The sequence below is a fragment of the Podarcis tiliguerta genome (assembly GCF_965153285.1).
Source record: "Podarcis tiliguerta genome assembly, chromosome: 9".
Classification (NCBI taxonomy): Eukaryota; Metazoa; Chordata; class Lepidosauria; order Squamata; family Lacertidae; genus Podarcis; species Podarcis tiliguerta.
In genome coordinates this window covers 57,870,385-57,892,718 of record NC_139542.1, presented here as the reverse complement: position 1 = coordinate 57,892,718, position 22,334 = coordinate 57,870,385, and the positions used below count along the sequence as shown (strand labels likewise).

At 44.9% G+C, this 22,334-nt stretch overlaps 1 protein-coding gene across 1 annotated transcript in view; it reads right to left on the bottom strand.

Annotated features, from left to right (window-relative positions):
- Window positions 1-3,392, bottom strand: part of GABRB1 (gamma-aminobutyric acid type A receptor subunit beta1) — a 90,527-nt gene extending 87,135 nt beyond the window's left edge. The window contains exons 1-3 of the mRNA XM_083458341.1: window positions 2,920-3,392; window positions 2,621-2,712; window positions 2,108-2,175 (exon numbers count right to left, since the gene is read on the bottom strand). Of these exons, the coding sequence (XP_083314467.1) occupies window positions 2,108-2,175; window positions 2,621-2,712; window positions 2,920-3,128 (369 nt within the window). The 5' untranslated portion in view covers window positions 3,129-3,392. The remainder of the gene's footprint in view (window positions 1-2,107; window positions 2,176-2,620; window positions 2,713-2,919) is intronic.
- Between the last annotated feature and the right edge of the window lie 18,942 nt (window positions 3,393-22,334).

Below are 22,334 nucleotides of genomic sequence, written 5' to 3'. Positions count from 1 at the left end.
GTGCTTCAGGTTAAGAACAGTTTCAGGTTAAAAATGGACCTCTGGAACGAATTAAGTACTTAACCCGAGGTTCCACTGTATAACCAAAGCAACAGGCAGCTAGGACAGATTTCTGGGCAGGAACATGTAGAAGATATGTCCATGTGCCATTTTCTGCAAAGGCTTGTGCTGTTTAGAATTAGGAACAGCCAGGGGATAGGGACCTGATGATATAGAAAGACAATAAAGATGGGGGTGGGGTGGGGGGAGACTGTGAATATCTATATCTGTAACCATGACTGCTAAAAATAATCTTGGATGAAATTCAGCACTGACAAAAAAATAGTAGTACAAATTGGCCCTCAAGACTTCTTTGAGAAAAGCTATTTACTCAATGCAGGAAACTAAAACATATGGAGGTAGGCAGGCAGGAGGCAGGCAGGCAAAGTAAAACACCAGAAGCCTGCTTCTTCCCCAGCTGGACTTCCTCTTCCCCACCACAGGGCCATCTAAGGCCAACTGGCCTGCGATAAGGAATCCAGGAGCAAGAGTCATGCAAAATGCCTGGGTCTGTGCCAGCTGGACTTTCCCCTCCACTCAATAGGGGGCCATCTGACCCAACTGCCTTGTGGGAAATAACATCAGCTGTTAGCTCCTGCTCAAGCAGCAGAATGGGGCAGTCTTTGTTTTGAAGTGCATGCTTCTAGCTGCACCAGTTTCATATTTGTAACAAATAAGGTCAGGTAGTTGGCTACTAGGGAACACCCCAGTGGTAGCAGCCCAGATAGTCTTGCTTGGTGCATATACTCTGGCTTTTGAAAAAATGGAACCAGGTGAATACTTTTTTCCTTTCCCCATGCCTTTCTTTCCCCAGGCTTCTTAAAACTGTTTTGTTGTTTATAAATTTGTTGTTTCTGGAGTTTTTAAACCTGTGAAATGTTTGGTGCTGCTGCTGATCTTTTATGCGATATTTAATTATTTTTTTTAGGTTTTAATTTTGCATATAATTGCTTTATTGTAAGGCACCCAGAGAACTTTTGTCACTGAACAGAGTATAAATACTTTAAACAAATAAATGTGAGATGATTTGGGGACTGTAGTCATAAAGCAGCATATAAATCTACTAAACCGACAATAAATATTGCATGGCCCTCATTTCCCAGCTGCAAACAAGACACACCAATGGACATATTCTAGTAAGCTTTCAAACCCATAATCTGAGTTGTCTCTTGAATAAAGTCATCCAGACCTTCATACTTAATTCTTGTCATTGTTTTTTATTACTCAGCAGGAGTCCCTCAAGTCAGCACTGATATTCAGCAATCACCACTCAGCAGTTACTGTTCATCTTCACAAGAGACTGTCAAAACACGGCGGGGTGGGGGGTGGAATCAACAGGCTTCTGTATCTCCAGTAGCAATTCAGATGGCAACCCTTCCTAATGAACCACACACTGATTTAGCCCATCACTGAATAGCAGCAAGAATTTGCTACCTACAGTAAATAAGATCAGCACAGTCTTAAAGTAAAATAAAATAAATATGGCTTCTTATTATAAATATTCCCCTCCATCACCCGCATGCCAAGTTAGATCACTGCAACGAGAGCTGCAGTCGTTAGATTACAGGAAGCTACCAGTTGCATACCAAGTCCTATAAGCTGCAAGCTTGCACCCCTTTTTTTGCACTTGCGCATCCTTTCAGCGTTTGATTCCCAAAGATCAACTGGCTATCCATTCACGTCCCCTCTTTTTATTCTGTTTCACCCCAATACAGTTGCAGTTTAATTCCTTATCCAAATCAAACGCTACAGAAGGAGAGAGCGGAAGAAGCGTAGGAATACCATTTAAAAAGCCTAGGCACAGGTCGCTGTCCGCGGTGCTGAAACCAGTTCGTGACCTGCGGCGGTCGGCAGGTGGCGCCGTTCCACATTTGGAAAAGGTGAGGCGAACGAGGGGGCAGCAGCCAAAGTCTTCCCCAAACTGATTTCTCCAGCACACCTCGGAACAGGACGCCACGACATTAAACTCGACAAACGGCCAATCTCTCCTGAATAGCCCTCTGCAATCTCAGAGAGCGCCTTGCGTCCCCTCCGCCCAATGCTATTTATTCCAAGAGAGAGTACTCACCATGTTGACTTCCGAGACCATATCTATACTGGCAATCTCTATTCTCATGCCAACGTCAACGGGAGAGCCTGGAAACGGAAACAGGTGTTTGTTTTTAATGGCCAGCAGTCAAAAGGGTTGGAAGGTCAGGACTTCTGAGCCTCAAGTGCGCCCTGTGCCTGTTCACGTGCTTAAACGTTGGTGTGCTCTTTTTCATGTCTGAAGAAGAGCTCTGTGAAATCTGAAAGCCTACCACCAGACCCCAGCAAAATCCTTTTATATAAGGACATCGATTTACTGAATCAATTTAGAGCCCACACGTTTGGAGCATGTCTATAGATGTCCGAATGTGTATATGAGGGGAGGGGAGGGAAGAGAAAGGAGAACGTGCCCATTTTGAGAGAAATGAATTGGTTACCAAAGGGACCCCTTTCCCGGCTGATTAGAATTCTAAGCGGCCCTTGCCTCTGACCCTGCAGGGACCGGCACGCAGCCTGGTGATTTCCCCTTGTAAACAAATCCGAGGAGACTCACCTCCGAAGTCTGGCCTCAGGCGAATGTCGTATCCTTTGAGTAATTTGTCCACGGTCTCTTTCACGTAGGACATGTTGCTGGGCTCATTCAGGCTGCGGGAGAGGAAAAGGATTCAGAGCGAGCGCTTGAACGCACACACACGGGCACCGACACAGCCACAAGCAGGATCCCGACCAGCCTCCCAGAAGAGGAAGAAATCCACGGAGCTGAGCTCCCCGGAAGATGAGGTCCATCATTCAGCCCATCACATACACACAGACGCACACACACGTCCTCTCGCGCCCAAGCGCCAATCTCACCTCTTGGCATAGCAGACCATGGCTATCATCGCAGGGAAGAGCAAAATCCCCACGCGCTCCCGCGGCCGAGCTGCCCACATTCCTTCCTCCGGGTGGAGAGTTGCTGCCTCTTTCTCCCCCTTCCCTCTCCCCACCCCCTCCCGCGAAGATTCAAGGGATGTAACTTTCAATCCACAGGCAGAGCTGTGATGCCGGAGAGAGCGGCGCATGCGCCGAGCTGGCCCAGTCTCCGAAGGCACCTTTGCGCCTTGCCAGCAATGTCCGGCCAAGCGAGCAACAGCTGCGGCGGCGGGACCTTGGGGAGTTCCCTCGTCCTGCGCTCTGGGCGCACCCAGCGCTTTCCCCGCCTGTCTGGGCAGGGTGGTCCGGCTGGTTCCAAAGGGGAAAGCGAGCTCCCTACGGAGCGCCTCGGCTGCTAGAGGTCGCCGATTTCCGAAAAGCCACGGGGGCAAGGGCGGGGGGGAAGTTGTCCAATGGCAGCAGCCGCCCCCTCCCCAACCTTAACCCGCAGCCTCCTCCTTCCACATGCCATCATCGCCTCCCCTGCGCGCCCTCCAGGACCTCCCTTCCCGTAGCAAAGGGATGCCCAAGGAGGCAGGCACTTTGAACCGGCAGCGTTCAGGTGTGACCGTGAAAGGAGGATAAGAACATAGCAGACGCCACCCATTCACCCAGCGGAGAATCTAGCCTAGGACTGGCGGGAGGTCGGGCGCGTGGCAAAGGTCTTTAGCTGCAGAGCCAGACCTTACTGTCAAAGCCAAGTCTAGTGGCAACGAGTAGGACTAACAGCATGACGCTCCCGCTTTTGTGTGGGGTTGTGTGCGCTTGCTTGCTTGCTTAGAGAAGCTCCAAATGAACTGTTTTTGGGTTTTTTCTTGCTCCAAGGGCTCTTGGTGGTTTCGTTTCCAGGGGAAGGATGAAGGGATGGAACACACTGGAGTTCCATTGATTCCAGCGGAAACTAGCATGCCCCATTGGTTTTAATGGGACCGCAGGTCCACTCACTTTGCCTGGATCCAACCCAGAGAGTTTTGTTTCTGAGACAGGAGGAGACAAGACAATGAAGGGTTTCATGCGTTATAAATGGGAAGTTGTGGAAATGGGGAAAGAAGAGAGTTTGCAGTGGAGGGGGGCATGGGCGTCGCGAGGATTTATTTTAGGGGGGGGGAGGATTAATGTTAGGGGGCAGGGTTTATGTTGGGGGACAGTACCGAGTTATCTGCCATGCAATTTGTCAGTTAGTTACATATTTTTATTTATTTACTTGATTTAGAGGGGACAGCTGCCCCACTGGCTATGCCCATGGATTGCATTGGGACTGAAAGAGTGAGTATGGAGTGCCTTGTAGGAAGGTGTGTGTGGAGGGGGAGTGGAGAACAGCAGGTAAGCTGCCACAGCTGGAGCAAATTCATGTTGTGATCTGGAGTGTGGGCTTTGGGGTGGGGTGGGGAAAGCGTAGGAGCCAAATCTAGGGGCCAAGGTCCCTTCGCTCCCCAAAATAAACTAATTGAGGGAGCTGGGCTGGAGTCCTCCCCAAAGTTAATGGACAGATGGTGTATATGCATGTTATGTACTGAGCTGAATAGGATTCAGAATGCAGCAGTCTGATTGGTCCTAGAACAATAGGATTCAGAATGCAGCAGTCTGATTGGCCCTAGAACAATAGGGTCCAGAATGCAGCAGTCTGATTGGTCCACAGGAGCCACCCAATCCAGCTCCAGGTGGAAGTGAATCCGCGACCTGATTGGCCTACAGGTGAATCCCGGAATTAGCCAATCATGTGGCGCCTGTTGTGTAAATAATAGTGTAAATATAAAGCAGACAGTCTGGGGGAGCTTCCATTCCTCCTCACCACTAAGAGCTGAATAAAGAGCATGAAATCCACTCTCGACTCCGAGTATATTTCAATGCACCACATCTTGTGATTGATTTATGCGGGGTGGGGCTTACCTCCCCTCCAATATTTTATTCAAGTTGGGTCCCTGGTGGGAAGGTGATCCCTTGGGAGGTTAAGGGACTTTGCAGAGAGAGAACATTAAATACACACTGAAGATCACTCAACAGTAGGGCTGCAGCATGCAATTGATCAATTTGTTACATTAATCAATTAAAACCTTTTAATCAACTAAATCAGGTAGCAAGCTAGATATACATACAATTTTATGTGATTTCTTTATTTTAAATATTCCTTCAGCTCCTGCTAATCAAAAAGGTGTGTGCGCAGAAAAGTGAGCATGAAATGCTTCTTCCAACCCTACTCAGAGTAGGCCCATTAAAAGGAGGGGCTGTTTCTGCTGAATGCTAAGTGTGCAGAAGATATACACCAAGAAAGTATGCTTCTCACTTCAGAATTCTTTCAAAACATCTGTCAATTTAATCAACCAATCAATTAAGTGACTTAAATCATATGATTAATTGGCTAAGATTTCTTGAATACGATGACAGCCCATTTGGACAGAGATTTGTTACTCTGTATCAGTTTATTTGAAAAAGGCCACTACACTCGTATGGCTAGCTTATAAAATGATCTGTAGCATCAAATTAAAGCCAGAAAATGGCAACATCCTGATAGAGACAAACTTGCACTAAGCATCCCTCTGATACAGTGAAGCCTCATTCATAATTTGAGAAAAATGCTACGGCATTATACTAAGTAAAGAAATAACTATCTATTAGGAGGAACTTTTAAAAAAATAAAGAATCTAATAGCATACAATGTTTCTTTAATGAGCATTGAGGGCTAGTAGAGATCTGTTAAAATAACCATTGATGGCTGATGATTACATGATACTGACAACCCACTGGCTTAGGTGGAGGCTGGTGAGAAATTGTTTGCTGTTGAAGGAGACAGAAGTGTGAGTTTTGCAGCTGGCAAAGTTGGCAGATAACAGCTTGGAGGCAGGGGAGGTTGTCAATGCATGTTGCTTGCTTGTAGGAGTGAGGTTTAGGGATGATGCTACTTTAAAGACCAGTATTGGGGTTTTTTGCTTATATGAAATTGATATCACATCTAGCTTGACCCAGGGTGGCGGGGGAAGTAATTAGTATGCACACATATTATTATTTTAAAAGAGGAATAGCTGTGCTGAGGGCCCAAATAGGATCAGGGCCAGAAAGGGGCTTTAACCCTTTCCTACCACCATGGTGTCAATGAAAATTGCCCCACCTGAAACTACTGTTAGCCCAATGAGTGAAGTTTCCTTTGGCACAAACGTTTTTACTGACATTCAAATTTAATCGATAACTAAATTGACTAAAAATCTATGATTTGAAAAGTTTAAAATCCTTTAATTGGGTTTCAGCCTGATTTTTTAAAATTTTTATTAAGAAAAAAATCTATCTACTTGGGGAACTGGGAGCACAAAATAGCTCCCACACATGGGAATATATGTATCAAGCATGAAGGTGGTTTCAGATGAGCATTTGTGGCGGCGTGAGAACAATAGCTGCTTAAAAAAATCACATTGTTGAAGCTGCGTAGAGAGCAGCAGGAGTGTGAAGCCATTGGCCATGTGGTGAAACTGACCAGCCATCCATTCTGGCCATCTGGAAAGAAGTGGAAGCATCGAAATGCTTACCTTGTTGCTTGGCCAAAGTCTACAACCAATTAGGTCTCCATTAAAACAAGCCACTGTTTCCAGAGTGAACTAGAAAGACAAGCCATTCAGCTCAGTTTTAATCAGCGGAAACCTGCTGAAATGAATGAGCATGGCTAAATTATGTCCATTAATTCCAACAGGTCTACAGTGAGTAGAACCTAGTTGACTGCCACCCAATAAATTCATCGTACACCCAGTGGACTCTGTGTGGCTCTTATACTCTTTCCCTCCAGCTGTTGGGTTCATTTGCCCATGCCCCCTTCACACTTGGTGTTATCTTGATCACAGGTTGTCTGTACAAGGTCAGAGAGACAGCAGTGACCCTGTATGTGCCAGCCATGGGGTGTTCTTCCAGGCAGATGTTATACATGCAGGTGTGGCTGAATGCTGTTTCTTACGATTCCAAGGATGTTAGGCATTTCAGGCTTAGCCATGCGCCTGCAGCAGTTTTGCTTTGCGATATTGGAATACCAACCTATGCGACAGAGCTAGCATTGCCTGTTGCTTCTTTCCTGGTGGAAAAGTGTCCTTTTGTGTGCTTAAACATGCACGGCTTACTTACACCATTCAAAACTGACTCATGTTGCATTGAGGGCATTGAGAGCCAGTGTGGTGTAGTGGTTAAGAACGGTAAACTCATAATCTGGGGAACCGGGTTCGCTTCCCCGCTCCTCCACATGCAGCTGCTGGGTGACCTTGGGCTAGTGGCACTTCTCTGAAGTCTCAGCCCCACTCACCTCACAGAGTGTTTGTGTTGGGGGAGGAAGGGAAAGGAGAATGTTAGCCGCTTTGAGACTCCTTCGGGTAGTGATAAAGTGGGATATCAAATCCAAACTCCTCCTCCTCTTCTTCTTCTTCTTCTTCTTCTTCTTCTTCTTCTTCTTCACTTGAGGACAATATTGAAGGGAGGTAAAGGCAGTTTACAAAGAAAATGTGTGGAGTTTATACTCAGAAACTGGACTGGAAGGATTAAAGGCCTCTAATAAAGAAAGAACATACATGAATTATTGACATGAGTACCTGTCTCATAAAGACATACTCAATATAATGTGTCACATGTCTATATGTCATGGTGTTTGCTTCTTTAAAGATGGGGCATGGCCATAGCTGGACTGAGATGGTGCAAAGTAGACAAGGAAAAAGTGAGGGGCTACAAGATGAGGAGCAATTATACCTGCAAAGAAGTGCCTGCAACGTTCAGTCTCCAGGAGGAATGTGAGGAAGCCATAAAGGACTCTTCCACGTGATTTTTGAGAGCATGGAGGAAGAATGCATCCTTTGGAAAGGTTAATGTATTCTTCTGCTTCCAAACATTGGTGGAATACTAATGAAGAGGGAATAGATAACAAAAAACAAGCTGTCTTTTGCCAGGATGCCAGATGTTTCGATGATCCATGACCACAGTTGGTCCTCAAGGACATGTTCACTTACCTCCCTGTCTCTCCTAAAGCAGAAGTTGAAAGGGCAGAATAATATTTGCAACAAAGGGCAACAGAGTACAGCCTTCTGCAACCTGGCATTCTCCAGATGTTTTGGACTACAACTGCCATCTGCCCCAAGCAGGACAACCTGCAATGACTTGGGTTGAAGGAAGATGCAGTCTGAAGCATCAGGAAGGCAGTGGATTTGTGAAGTCTGGTCTGGAGATAGCATATTGATCAGAGCCAGAGCCTTGGGACAAGCAATAGGCACTGGACATCACCTTCCAGCTCAGTCACATGCTGGACTAGGTGGTCTGATTTGGCAATGCAATCCCTTATGCTGATATATCACGTAGGAGATGCATCACCTGGGCTTCACTAAGGTCCATATACCACTTTCAGAACATTCACACCTTTAAGAACAAGTTTATCAGAGTGAGTAGCACAACATCCACTTAGACAATGACACAGAACATTGTACAGTGGTACCTCGGGTTAAGTACTTAATTCGTTCCAGAGGTCTGTACTTAACCTGAAACTATTCTTAAGCTGAAGCACCACTTTAGCTAATGGGGCCTCCTGCTGCCGCCGCGCCGCCAGAGCACGGTTCCTGTTCTCATCCTGAAGCAAAGTTCTTAACCTGAAGCACTATTTCTGGGTTAGCGGAGTCTGTAACCTGAAGCGTATGTAACCCGAGGTACCACTGTATTTTAATTTTCTTGAGCTTTCAACTTCTGGATGTTTGATACTGCAATACACCTGAATTTGGCATTGTTATTTAACATGGATTTCTTCCTTCAAGCAACACTCAGTTTTTTTAATGCAAACTTGGAGCAATCTTGGATAGGTGACTAAGGTAGAAAAATATATAGACAGGTTTATAACTCATTTTATTTAAAGATCTATTGCATCCAGGTGGTTTTCCATCTAGGCCAGGCCTTCCAGGGCTTTAAAAAATTTGCTTCAGTAGATGAACCACATGGGTACCAACTTCACACCAATAAGCTGTGTGCATCCCAACCTCTCTTTGAGGAGCTCTGAAACACATATGTATGTGTAGGATTGAATTATGCTTTTGTCTGGGATAGCAATAAGGCTTGAGTCAGCCTTGAATGCATCCTTATAGTTCAGATGGATCTAGAGATGTGTGAGCAGTTTCTAATACGTGGTACTTAGTCCAGCTGGGGATTCACATAAGGAAGCCTGCTTCTGTACACTTAGGCCCATAACTAGACCACAGTCATTAATGTTCTTAATGTCCAGGCTTTACTTCTTTCACTGAATTTGGGGGTTGGACCATCAGTGGGTGTCAGGCTGCTGCAAGTGACTCCCATGGCCGGTTGCCCAGGAACGTACAAAGACAAGGAATGTTCCTACCATCTGCTTTTTATTCAATATTTACAGAGAGAGGCTGTAAAACCCAGCCTCTTGGATAATGGCGTTGTCCTGAGTGAATCTCCATCTCTTCCACTTCCTCATTTGTCAAGGTCAATGTCTCTCCTATGAGTGCTGAGAAGTGCCCTTTGTCTTTGAGCTCTTTGCTCTCCTACTTTCAAGGCTTGCTGGGTTCTGGGAGATGGGGAGTCTGGAATGCTTTCTAAAGACATCAGCTGTCACCCCCTGGTGCTTCCTCTTCCTCCTCCTCCTCCTCCTCGTCTCCTGTTATTTCCCAACTTTTCCTCTCATCTGCCTCTGAGCTGTAAACCTCCCTCAACCCCCTGTAGTTAATTTACTGTCTTCCTCTTCTCTGGAAGGGTCAGGCTGGGGAAGCGGTCTCCAACATTCCTCCTCTGACCAGCCCCTGACAGTGAGTCAGGCCTTCCTGTATAGGGAAATTTTTAATGTTTGATGTTTTACTGTGCTTAATGTTTTTAATCTATTACAAGTTGCCTAGAGTGGCTGGGGCAACCCAAGGCAGATGGGCAGAAAATGAATGAAGGAACAAATGAGTTGCCTGTATGGTTTTAAGCTTTTGTCCTCACAACAAGGATTGAAAACTAAGTACAGCTTGTTGAGAACAGCATCGAGAGAATGATCAGAACCTAATAAAAAAGCATTGTGAACCCATTTCACAAATCCACCTGTTAATTATCAGATGTTTAAGTGACCCAAGTGAGTTCATATATAGCCTTGCTTCCTTCGAAAACCAAGATTCCACATGTACTAAGGGTGCTCAAAGGTTGAACCCTGGTAAACCCTTAATTTGTTGCTGGGTTGAGCCAGTTTCAAAGCTGTAGATTAGAACCTAACATCTAACACCTAACAGAGCCAGTGTGGTGTAGTGGTTGAGAGCGGTAGTCTCGTAATCTGGGGAACCGGGTTCGCGTCTCTGCTCCTCCACATGCAGCTGCTGGGTGACCTTGGGCCAGTCACACTTCTCTGAAGTCTCTCAGCCCCACTCACCTCACAGAGTGTTTGTTGTGGGGGAGGAAGGGAAAGGAGAATGTTAGCCGCTTTGAGACTCCTTAAAGGGAGTGAAAGGCGGGATATCAAATCCAAACTCCTCCTCCTCTTCTTCTTCTTCTTCTTCTTCTTCTTCTTCTTCTTCTTCTTCTTCTTCTTCTTCTTCTTCTCAGGCAAAAAATGGCCTCCTGCCTTCAAGAGCAAAAAACCCACCACCAATATATAGCATTATGCTGTTACCTATTCCGACCTCCTACAAGCAATTTTATACTGACCAATAATCAGGCTTCCATGAACAATCTGTTATGTTGCTGCCTCTTTTCCCCGCTCAGTAGCTCTAAAGAGATACCATTTATTCTTCTCAGTTTCAGCCTCCCTGATCTATGCACCATATACTTCCTTGCACGTTGGCCTGAGAATGTGTAATTGCGATTTTGAAAGATTTCACCTTCTCCAACACCCATCTCCCCAGTCACCTAATGATTGATAATATTTTCTTTATCACTTTCAAGATACAGCATATGCAACAAATCTTTTCTTCTTGTTGTTGTTTTAGGGAAAGATACAAATCCAGTCAAACCCAGTGCTCCAAATTCCAGGTTTATATTGTACTATATTTACTTCCATGTACTTGCTTGTGTGATGTGCTGCTTTGGGGGAAATTAAGAGCAGGACTGAATTATAAGCGGAGTCAAAGTTTTCAAATGCTTAGTTCCCCAAATCTATTTTTCTCTGAAAGTACTAATAGCATAGCTTTCAACATGGACATGATGCCCTTTCCCCATTAATATTAAAATACTGTAGAGCATGATACATTCCTTTTTAGACAAGCTCACTTCAGATGGAGAAGGTGGTAAAACAATATGTTTGAAAGCTCCCCCTGTTTTTTAAAAGGACCTCATGTACAGTGAAGGCAGAGCTCTCTCAGGGCATTTTTTATGTGAGAGCATTTAAATATCCAGCTCCCCCTCTAAAGTGGTTCGCTCCAAGAACAACTGTACCATATGCTATTTTTGCACATTTTAATGGAGAAACCATGAAAAAGGTTTCTAGGGAAGTGGGCTGATTTTCAAGCAGGCATGACCTCAGTACCTCTTTCCTTCTTTCTTTTTTAATTAAGCTCTGTAACTAGATGCAAACAAATTCAGGGTTGTTGTTTTTTAAATAGAAAAAAGGAAGTTGAAGCCTTTTCAAAATAAAAGGATATCAGCAAATGGTTCTTCCAGGATAAATGTATTTTATTTATGCGGTTGCTGACAAGTTGATAATTGTCTGTGTAGTCGTGTGGGAGGGTTGGCTGCGAAAGATGAGACAAAGCCTTGATTTCCTTCCCCCTTTCAGACTCTTCCTTGGAACAGATTTATTTAATAACACATAGTGCTCAACATAAATGTCTTCCAGCCACATCAGAATCTCTCTCTCCAGAATGTTTCTTGCAGGGCATTATCACACAGCTACATTCAGACCCAGATTGACACAATGTGGTGTTTTTATGAATCTGATGGTGTATCTTGCAAATGGATGCAACACACATTTGGCTACCCTTCTACTACACGCCTGATTCTTCCCCCTCCCCAGTTGAACTTACTCCTAGGCAAGCAAGTATAAAATTGTAGCCACTGTCTTTCTCAGCAGTGCTCAGGACCACGTATAAAGCCTTCCACAGCTTAGAAACTCAATACCTCAAGGTGTCTGGAGTGGGAGCCAGGAGCAGGTTAGTGATAATTCACACAGAGAAATCAACTCTTTATTCGAAGAAACAAACCGCTCAGGAGGCTAGGTCTATTGAGCAGAGGAACTCTTACTAGTAGTCCTTGTCTCTACCTTCCCACAGTTCTCTATGTCTCTTCCTCCCTTGGGTCCTTCCTAAGCAATCTGAGACTCCTCAATCTCTTGGTCCCTCTTTAGGTTCTGAGACACCAGTGGGGAGTGGAGCTAGTCCCCAGAGGAGGGGAGACAGCCTGGCTTCCTCACTAGTCTTACTCATTGCTGCCTCTCCAGCCTCTGCTTCTGCCTCTGGTTCTGGACTGCTCTCTGGCACAGACTCTTCCTGCTCACTAAACCCTGTTACCTCTTCAGCTTCTGACACCTCCTCCTCTCAGTCTGCCCCCGCTTCCCTCTCTGACCACTTATCTTCATTTCACACCATTCCCCTGACTCTGAACCTGGGGGTTCCCTTGGGGGTTCCCCAGCTGATGTTTCTCACCACTCCTCTGCATCCAGCCAGTCCATGACACAAGGACTGCCTTTGCCTGTATGAATCCTATCTGATCTCTTATATCAACATTCAAGGCCCTTCCCTGTGTGCTTTTGAGAAATGTTCATAGGGTGGCATAGGGTGGCAATGAAAGAACAGGTTTTTTCTCTCTGGTGGTCCCCCAAATTGTGGAATCGTCTTCCCAAGGAGGGCTGCCTGGCACTGACTTTGCCATCATTCTGGTGCCAGACAAAGACTATTTTATTCTCATTGGTGTTTTGTTTGTTTATTTCTGGTGTTCATTCTTACGCACTTTTCAGATCCATCGATTTCAATATTGCTGAAATGAATAGGACCTAAAAGTGTTGGACATGGGCTAGATTGAGCTCCTTATATTTTCCACTTAAGTAGAAAAAAGGGTTAATAACTAGCTGACGTGCTATATTATTAACAGAGCACGTAAACTTCTGAAGGCAAATGCAGTTGTCCCCATATGAGAAAGTGTGTTACACTTCTATTTAGTCCCTGCCCCAGTTTTGTTGTCCAAGGCTGATTAGCAGATGGCACATTGCTTCCTGAGAAGGCCTGTATTACTCAAAGTATCACTCGCAGAGAGATGTTTCCGACATAGCCGTCGGAAGCTGGAGTGCTTAATAGAGCAGTCTAATATTTATTTATTTTTTGCCCTCGAAAAACTGCAATTAGAATGAAACATCCTCTATGTCAGATTTATCTTGAAGGATACTAGTTAAAGCCAGGGATATGGATACCCCAGCCAAGCAATCAGCTGAAGGTTGTGTGTCTTTCATTGGCTTCCTAACAAACTACAGTGGTACCTCGGGTTAAGAACTTAATTCGTTCTGGAGGTCCGTTCTTAACCTGAAACTGTTCTTAACCTGAAGCACCACTTTAGCTAATGGGGCCTCCTGCTGCCGCTGCACCACCGCTGCACAATTTCTGTTCTCATCCTGAAGCAAAGTTCTTAACCCAAGGTACTATTTCTGGGTTAGCGGAGTCTGTAACCTGAAGCGTATGTAACCCGAGGTACCACTGTAGTTAAAACAGAGAACATAAGAGCATAGGAAGAACATAGAAAATCCCACCTAACTCAGCAGCGGCGAAGCATGCTTTAATGGTGCCTGGGTTGCGTGCACACCCAGGTGGGTGGGGCATGGGGTGTGGAGGGCGAAAGGAGCGCACTACCAGCCAGCTCAGCTCTTGCAACCCGTGCCACTGCAGCGACACCAGCCCTGAGTTGCTTTGCGAGGCTGGAATGATCCCAGCCTTGCAAAGCGGCTCAAGGCGGGCACTGTGAGTAGGACCCCATGTGCCCTTCGATCTCAGTCTCACGGAACTGGGATTGAAGGGTGCATGGCTCATGCATTCCTTCTCACGCTGCACTCCCCAAGCCAGCCCCGCTTTGCGAGGTCGGGATCCGGGGAAGGCAACGTGAGAAGGACACAACAGCAATGCGACCTTCGATCCCAGCCCCTTGGGGGTGAGGCTGGGATCAAAGGGCACAGGGTGTCTTTCTTAGGCGGCCCTCCCTGAGCCTGCCCTGGGCCATTTTGCCAGGTCCCAGCCTCGCAAAGCAGCTTGGGGATGGCAGCATGGGCCGTGTGTGCCCCCAGGAAAACGTGCCTGGTGCAATCGCCCCAGCAGCTTCCCACACTACGCCACTGAAACCCAGCATTCTGTTCTCAAAGTTGCCAACCAGAAGATTATAGGAAGCCTGGAAGAAGTGCCTAGGTGCAACAGTGCTCTCTCCACTTGCAATTCACAGTGAGTCATTAGCTACTTACTAGTCAAAGATTCTAGGGACACGGGTGGCGCTGTGGGTTAAACCACAGAGCCTAGGACTTGCTGATCAGAAGGTCGGCGGTTCGAATCCCCGCAACAGGGTGAGCTCCCATTGCTCGGTCCCTGTTCCTGCCAATCTAGCAGTTAGAAAGCACGTCAAAGTGCAAGTAGATAAATAGGTACCGCTCCGGTGGGAAGGTAAATGGAGTTTCCGTGCACTGCTCTGGTTCGCCAGAAGCGGCTTAGTCATGCTGGCCACATGTCCCGGAAGCTGTACGCCAGCTCCCTTGGCCAATAGAGCGAGATGAGCGCCGCAACCCCAGAGTCGGTCACGACTGGACCTAATGGTCAGGGGTCCCTTTATCTTTACCTAGTCAAAGATTCAGGTCCAGCCCTACCATTAGGCAGTGAGACAACCATCTCAGGCAGCGGATGCTGGGTGAGCATGCAGGGGCAGCGAGAGGTGTTGCAGAAAAGGGCTGTGTGTGCCACATGACCTGGCCTGTATCCCTTTAGGTAGCCTGCAAGCATGGTGCTTGAGGGGACTGGCATTTTATATCAAAGGTTGGCAAACCTACTGACAGGTCCATGTATGCAGGACTCTGCTGTGCTGTTAAAATTCATCCTGTTAAAAGTTTGCCCAAGGCACTTCTAAATGCATTTTTTAAATAGATTGGCATAATTTACTTGTCCTATATCCAGTACCCTGTGATTTTTTTCATCTTTTAGAGAGAGAGAGAGAGAGAGAGAGAGAGAGAGAGAGAGAGAAGCAGCCAGACCATTTCTTCTATCTCAGCAAGCCAAGTAATCAGCGAAGTGGCAGAGTGTTTTCTTCTAGTGCAGGCAGCCTGGTGACTAAGCCGTTCCAAGTCTGCCATTTCAGCCCAAGACAGTTTATTTCCTTGCACAGCATTAATCTCATGTGCTGTGATGGCCTATATCCATATAAGAAATGTTTAGAAAGCCGATTACGGATTAACCAACCAGAGGGATGGCACAAAACTTGTAATATGGAGAGTTTGGGTTCAATACCAACCTTTATGGTAATAGCATTCAGCATTTGTAATGCGCTTTACATGTTTAAGTCACTCTACAAATATCACATGATTCTGATTTCATCCACATCCTTACAAATTATGTAAGCATAGTTTTTTTATCTCCAGTTTCAACCTGTAGAAAGCCAAGCATAGGATATGGATTAGTTGAGAACTCCATCAACACTATGACATTCTTGGGCCACTTCTGTGGCCTCAGCACATTGGTAGGTTCCATCGCTGGCCCCTCCCAGCCTGGCACTCTAAACAGAGGTGGGTGTCCAGTTCCGGCTGCCATTTTGAAATTCCCACAATGCATCAGAGAAACCCAGAACCCACTGATGAAGAAAAAAAGGGACCCACCATAGAGCACTTTGTTCAGGATGCTCTCAAATTTGGAGCCAGCCCTAAATTGATTAGACATCTATATTTACTAGAGCAGGCAAACTTTTAGAACTCTTACAGGAATTATTAGGCGTTTGGGATTGTATCCAGGGGTGGCTTTGCCCCATTTCTGCTTGTGTGTTCGTGCCCACAATGGACCTCAGGTTTCTGGATCTGAGGGAGACTGAGGCAATACTAACTGAGGGAAGTGCCAACACAACCCATTAATGTGGATGGGAAACAGTGAGATAAAGCTCAGTTGAAAGTGTTAACGTGTGTGTGGCACCTAGAGAGAATTTATTGAAAATGATGTATCGTTGGTACATCAGACCGAGTAAACTTGCCGAAATGTATAGAAATCAGGACAAAGCTTGTTGGAAATGCAAGGAGGAGGGGAATTTCCTCCATATGTGGTGGACTTGTACTAAGGTCAAAGCCTTCTGGGACATCATATATAATGAATTCAAAAAGGTATTTAAGTATAATTTCAGTAAAAAACCAGAGGCTTTTCTGTTGGGGTTAGTTAGTGAGGAAATGAAAAAAAAGAAGATGTAAATTTGTTTACATAGGCCACAACGGCTGCAAGAATACTTCTGGCCCAGAAATGGAAGCAGCAGCAACTTCCTACACTGGAAGACTGGCAGATAAAGATGGTTGAATACGTGGAGTTGGCAAAGTTGACGGGGAAGATCCGGATTCAGCGTGATGAACTGTTTCAAAAGGACTGGAGCAAATTTATATTTTATATGAAAGAAAACTGTAAACAGTTGAAAACGTTTGTAGGCCTGAGCTGAAATGTTTGGTAATGTGAAAATAAGGAGCTGGTTTACATATAAGGGGGTGAATGCTAAAAGATAGATATAAGGTAAAAAAGTGGTAACAGAAATGTGAAGAATTGGTAAAGCTGTGTGGAAGTCAGATAGAGGGAGGGAAGGAGGTTGATGCTTTGTGTAAGCAATGTCTTAAGTTATGGATTTGTGTTATGAAAATGTAATGAAATATGGAACACTCAATAAAAATCATGTTAAAAAGAAAGAAAGTGTTCACGTGTGGGTGGATGTGCACATGGAAATAATGGATCTGTGTGACCCATGTGTGCACTAAAACTCAAAGTGCTCAGGAAGCAGGAAAGAGTCTGCTCTGGTGCATCAGAGTGCTGGTGATGTGTGTGGGAAGGTAGGAGAGAATATATTGTTTTGATATTATCCCTCCTCACTCACGCTAGTGAGTAAACAGCAGAGCACACCCCCTTTGCAACTTATAGGAAGTAAGTTGATGATTCATTAGTGTCCTTTAATTAAGCAATCCAGTCTGGATTGTTCCTGGTAAGTTTCCCCTTTATTTTCCTCTTATCTTAAAATAATAATAGCACAACACAGTCTTCTTTAAAGAAGTTTTACTCACATTCAGTTCACAGCAGTGATCTGGAGGCAGGCTTTATCTTGTGGTTACAGTGAAAAGAAGTCTGAGCTACACCTCAGACTTACTGCTTGTGGGCTCCATCCTATGTGAAGGTTGAGCCATTCACTGGCCAAGAGCCAGCAGAGCGAGAGTCCAAGAGAGAGATGGTTGCGTGGCCAACCCTTTTATCTGGTCAGCTAGGGTCACACCCATCTACCTGGTCGCACACAGGGTGACGAAGCTGCAGAGCAAGTATGAGAGGAAGTCCTCCCTGTCTGGAGCCACATTCCCCTGTGTGTCCATTCTAGGCAACAAGAAAACGTTGTACTTGACTGCTCTAGTAATAATACATCCCACAATGTGAACATCAGAGCACTCCCTGTTTTCCAGCTGTGCTAATGTCCTTAGTTCCTGGGAATGAAAGAGGACAGTGCCAATGGCAACTGCATGCAACAGCCACCATCTTTACATGCTAGGCTTGTCATATGTCAGGAAAATTCTTAACATGTCCTGGTTTTCGGGTCTAAAAATGGAGTCCGGGGAAAATTTCGCTGAAATGGCAAAATGTCAGGGGAAACCCGGATGTATGGCAATGCAATGGAAAAAGCAGAAGAAACAGCTCAAAAAGCTTAAAATCACCATTTTTGGGGTAGGTTTCCTCCAAGATTTGGGTTTGTCCCCCCCCCCAAAGCTTAACAAAGCTCAACAACTTTGCGGGTGTCAGGAAATTTATTTTTTGAAATATGGCAACCCTATACATGCTGCAATCACTGCACTTCCAAATTCATAAATGCCAGAATGGGGGAGGAAGACCTGCCCTTTGGGTCAGCGACTTACAACTGTGGGCTTAATGTGACCTAAATTCCAAGCTTCTGCAAGGAAATGCATGAGACACATAAGAAACTGCCTTTTACTGACTCAGATCAATTGGACTATCCAACTCAGTACTGTCTACACTGGCTAGAGTGGCTGTTCAGGGTCCCAGACAGGGGGCAATACCTAGCCCTACCTGGAGATGCCAGGAATCCAGTCTGGTACTTTTTGCAAGGCAGATGCTCTTTCACTGAGCTACGCTACCACTTTAGCTGTGGCTTTTGGCTGCCTTGCACCATCACCCAAAGCATCTATTTTGGTAAAATAATAAATTTTAATTTATACCCCGCCCTTCCCAGTTTAAAAATCGGGCTCAGGGAGGCTAACAGCAAATATAAAACATGGATTAGAATGCAACTTTAAAACAGCATAGAATACAACAAAAAATGCAGCATCAATATCAACAGAATTCAAAAATTCAGGGGTCAATTTGGGGAGGGAAAACAACAGAACGTATGCACGTTGATCACAATGAAACATGCCTTCCATGCTTCACATTTCCAACTCAGTGTGGGGAAAAAGAGTCTGGGGGCCTAATTTATTAACTGCAGCCCAATTATTGAAGATGGCTTAATTTGCCTTTAATGTTCAGTGACTCCATGACAGAGGGTTTTGGTGCTCAAAAAACTTTGCTGCAAATGGGGAGCATGTTGCAGGATCTGTTCAGAACCATGCTATATCATTACTTTATGCAACATTAAATTAACAGCCTGGTGTTCCTTAATTGCATCAGCATGTTATTGGCTCTCTTGGAGCACTGGAGATGAGGAAGCTCTTCGGGGAATCGCAGCTGATTAATGAGAGTGCGTCAAAACTTGTCAGAAGCCAGCAACCCCAGTATGTTTCCCCTATGGGTGAAGATGATAATGAATGAGATATGAAGACAGGCATGGGGGAAGGGGCTATAATGAAAAACCGCTCACACCCTTAGCTAATGCATGCTTATTGGGAAGTAATTTCCTTTGAGTTCAATGGGATTTGCTCCCATCCAAGTGTGTATATAGTGCCCTGGCTCAACCAGTTGAGGGACCGTTCTGGTAACGGTTACTAGGAAAAGATGGTTCAGATGCTGGAAGTGTGAGGTTTGCAGCCTAATCACAAGTGCATGTTTTGCTAGGCAAGCACAGGGCTAGTACACAGAGAGATCTTTTGTTGTTGTTGAAATTTAATCTTTATTGATTTTAAATATTAAGTCCCTTCACCACAAAAAGAACAACAAAAACAGACCCCACCAATTACAAAGAAAATGTTACATATAAAATAAAACTCTTCCATATGTTGAGTCTTCCGTCGTCCTCAGTATGGGTCCTTTGTTTCCTTGTTGACTGCATATTTGTATAATCTTTAACTTAACATGGGACGCGGGTGGTGCTGTGGGTTAAACCACAGAGCCTAGGACTTGACAATCAGAAGGTTGGCGGTTCGAATCCCCATGAAGGGGTGAGCTCCCATTGCTCGGTCCCTGCTCCTGCCAACCTAGCAGTTCGAAAGCACGTCAAAGTGCAAGTAGATAAATAGGTACCACTCTGGCAGGAAGGTAAATGGCATTTCCTTGCGCTGCTTTGGTTCCCCAGAAGTGGCTTAGTCATGCTGGCCACATGACCTGGAAGCTGTATGCCGGCTCTCTCGGCCAATAAAGCGAGATGAACGCCGCAACCCCAGAGTCGGCCACAACTGGACCTAATGGTCAGGGATCCCATTACCTTTACCTAACTTAACATAAATTATCCATTGTACACAGAGTTCTTAAACTTCCTAGATAGGATCCTTTGTATGGCCTACTTCACAGACAAGATAATCCTTTACACTTCCTTCTGTCTCTGTTTCAATCATGCTTCCAAGCTAAGCAGACATGTTTTGCTGATGCTGATGGCTTCAGCCAGTTTTTCCTGAGACTACCAACATTTATTTTACTGCAACTTAGAATTATTTTCCTGCATACTACTTTTTATATTTTCTGCCTGCATTGAAATGTAAGTAAATCTTTTTTTGTTTATCATGCCAAAATGGCGACGAAGAGGGGGAGGTCAGCAGACCACAAATCAAAGGGCACAAAAGGGTGTGATTGCCTAATTCCAAGTTTTAGTAAGGTGCAAAGCTACAAGTGTTTTACTCTGCTAACAGACTTCAAAACCCACTAACTTTTTGTATGTCTCCCACACACCTAAGAAAGGAGGTTTACATTTTAATCTACAGATATAATCCATTTCCTACAGGAAGTATATGTGGCTGAAGCTTGAAAGCAACAAGGAGTTACAAAAAGTTACACTCCATCTTTGTACATTGCAAGGGGCGGTTACACTGGAAAATCTTTATGCCATCTGGCAGAATTTTATCTTGTACACAAATAAACTTCGCTTAACAATAACAACTTATACTGCCTTCCCGTCAGATCTGGAACTCTAGAGTTAACTTTAATTTTTGAATGCAATATACAGTGGTACCTCGGGTTACATACGCTTCATGTTACATACGCTTCAGGTTACAGACTCCGCTAACCCAGAAATAGTACCTCGGGTTAAGAACTTTGCTTCAGGATAAGAACAGAAATCGTGTTCCGGCGGCACGGCGGCAGCGGGAAGCCCCATTAGCTAAAGTGGTGCTTCAGGTTAAGAACTGTTTCAGGTTAAGAATGGACTTCCGGAACGAATTAAGTACTTAATCTGAGGTACCACTGTATGTGATTTGTACCATTCTTTGTCCCTATGCTTCTTAACTGGATTTCTCTTTCACTCTCTTTTTCTTTGGATAATATGGCTTGCTTTGCATTAAAATTGATTAAAAATGTTTGTGTTTTTTTAAAAAGGACACTGAGCATGGCGTTGAAGGTGAATAGGGTCAGGTAATCACTGAGAAAGTTAGCAAGATCAGCATCAGATTACGAAACAGAATCATGGATCTGAAGGAGGAAAAACCAAAGAAAAGATAGTAATCTATTCTGGCACTTTGGGGACAGGGAAGTGTGAATGGAGAAAGTTGGAGAAACAGAAACTGGGCTATTGGCAAAGCAATTAATAAATGTTAATAATATGTCTGTGGAAAAGACGTCCCCAGGAGCTTAAGAATTGGTCTAAGTGGAAAGCAGGACTGGTGGACACACACACACAGTTGGATTGATTTACCCTTGAGGAATAAGACAAAAGAATGGGATAAATTTGATTCTAAAATGGAAATATAGTTAGATAATATTCAGCTTTGTATCCCAGCATATGAGCATGATTCCTTTATCTACTTTTTGAATTAGCTGGTGCTTCAGCTATCACATTCCCAGTTTAAAACTGGTTTGCTTGGGAATTGAAGTAATGTGATTAAGCAACTCCTGTTTTAATAGACGTTTTGCAGATCTGGCTTGAGGTTCCTCGTGCTGCTTAGTGGTCAGTTTGTCACTTAAAACAAAATAGGAGGTAGGATCATCTGGTTGGCTGGATTCAGATGAACAGTTTTCTTCTACGAAGATGCACTGACTTTTGAAGTCTTATGGTGTTTGGAATTAAGGAACGCAATGCATTTCAAGCACCCCCGCCCCAAGAATCCCGGGAACTGTAATTTACCCATCACAGGGTTACAATACCCAACATCCTTAGCAATCTGCAGTTCCCATGATATTTGGGGGGGGGGGTATGTGCTAAATATGTAGTGTGTGTGCTAAACAACTCATCTTATAAGGTTGTGTCTAAGACTGAGCAAAAATCCCCTGCTTAAGAGTACAGGTATTTATGGGCTGTGGCCAGCAGTCCCAATATATTTGTCTTTTCCAAATCCATGCAGCCAAAATACAAACTGGCCGACTCTGGGGTTGTGGCGCTCATATCGCTTTATTGGCTGAGGGAGCCGGTGTACTGCTTCCAGGTCATGTGGCCAGCATGACTAAGCCGCTTCTGGCAAACCAGAGCAACACACGGAAACGCCGTTCACCTTCCCACCAGAGCGGTACCTTTTTATCTACTTGCACTTTGATGTGCTTTTGAACTGCTAGGTTGGCAGGAGCAGGGACCGAGCAATGAGTGCTCACCCCGTTGCGGGAATTCGAACTTCCGGCCTTCTGATAGGCAAGCCCTAGGCTCTGTGGTTGAACCCACAGCACCACCCGCATCCCACCCCTATTCTATACTCTCCTTTAATTTATTGTTAGAATGTCATTTTATGTGTATTGTTAAAAAAAATAAAGTTTTAGCAGAGCAGGTATTTTACAACCTTCAGAATGGACTTTTAGGATTACCATTTTACAATTTTGCTGCACTGGAGATGGGACGTGGCGATTTGCTATTATACATGAGCAGACATCTGAACCCAGGCAATTGCA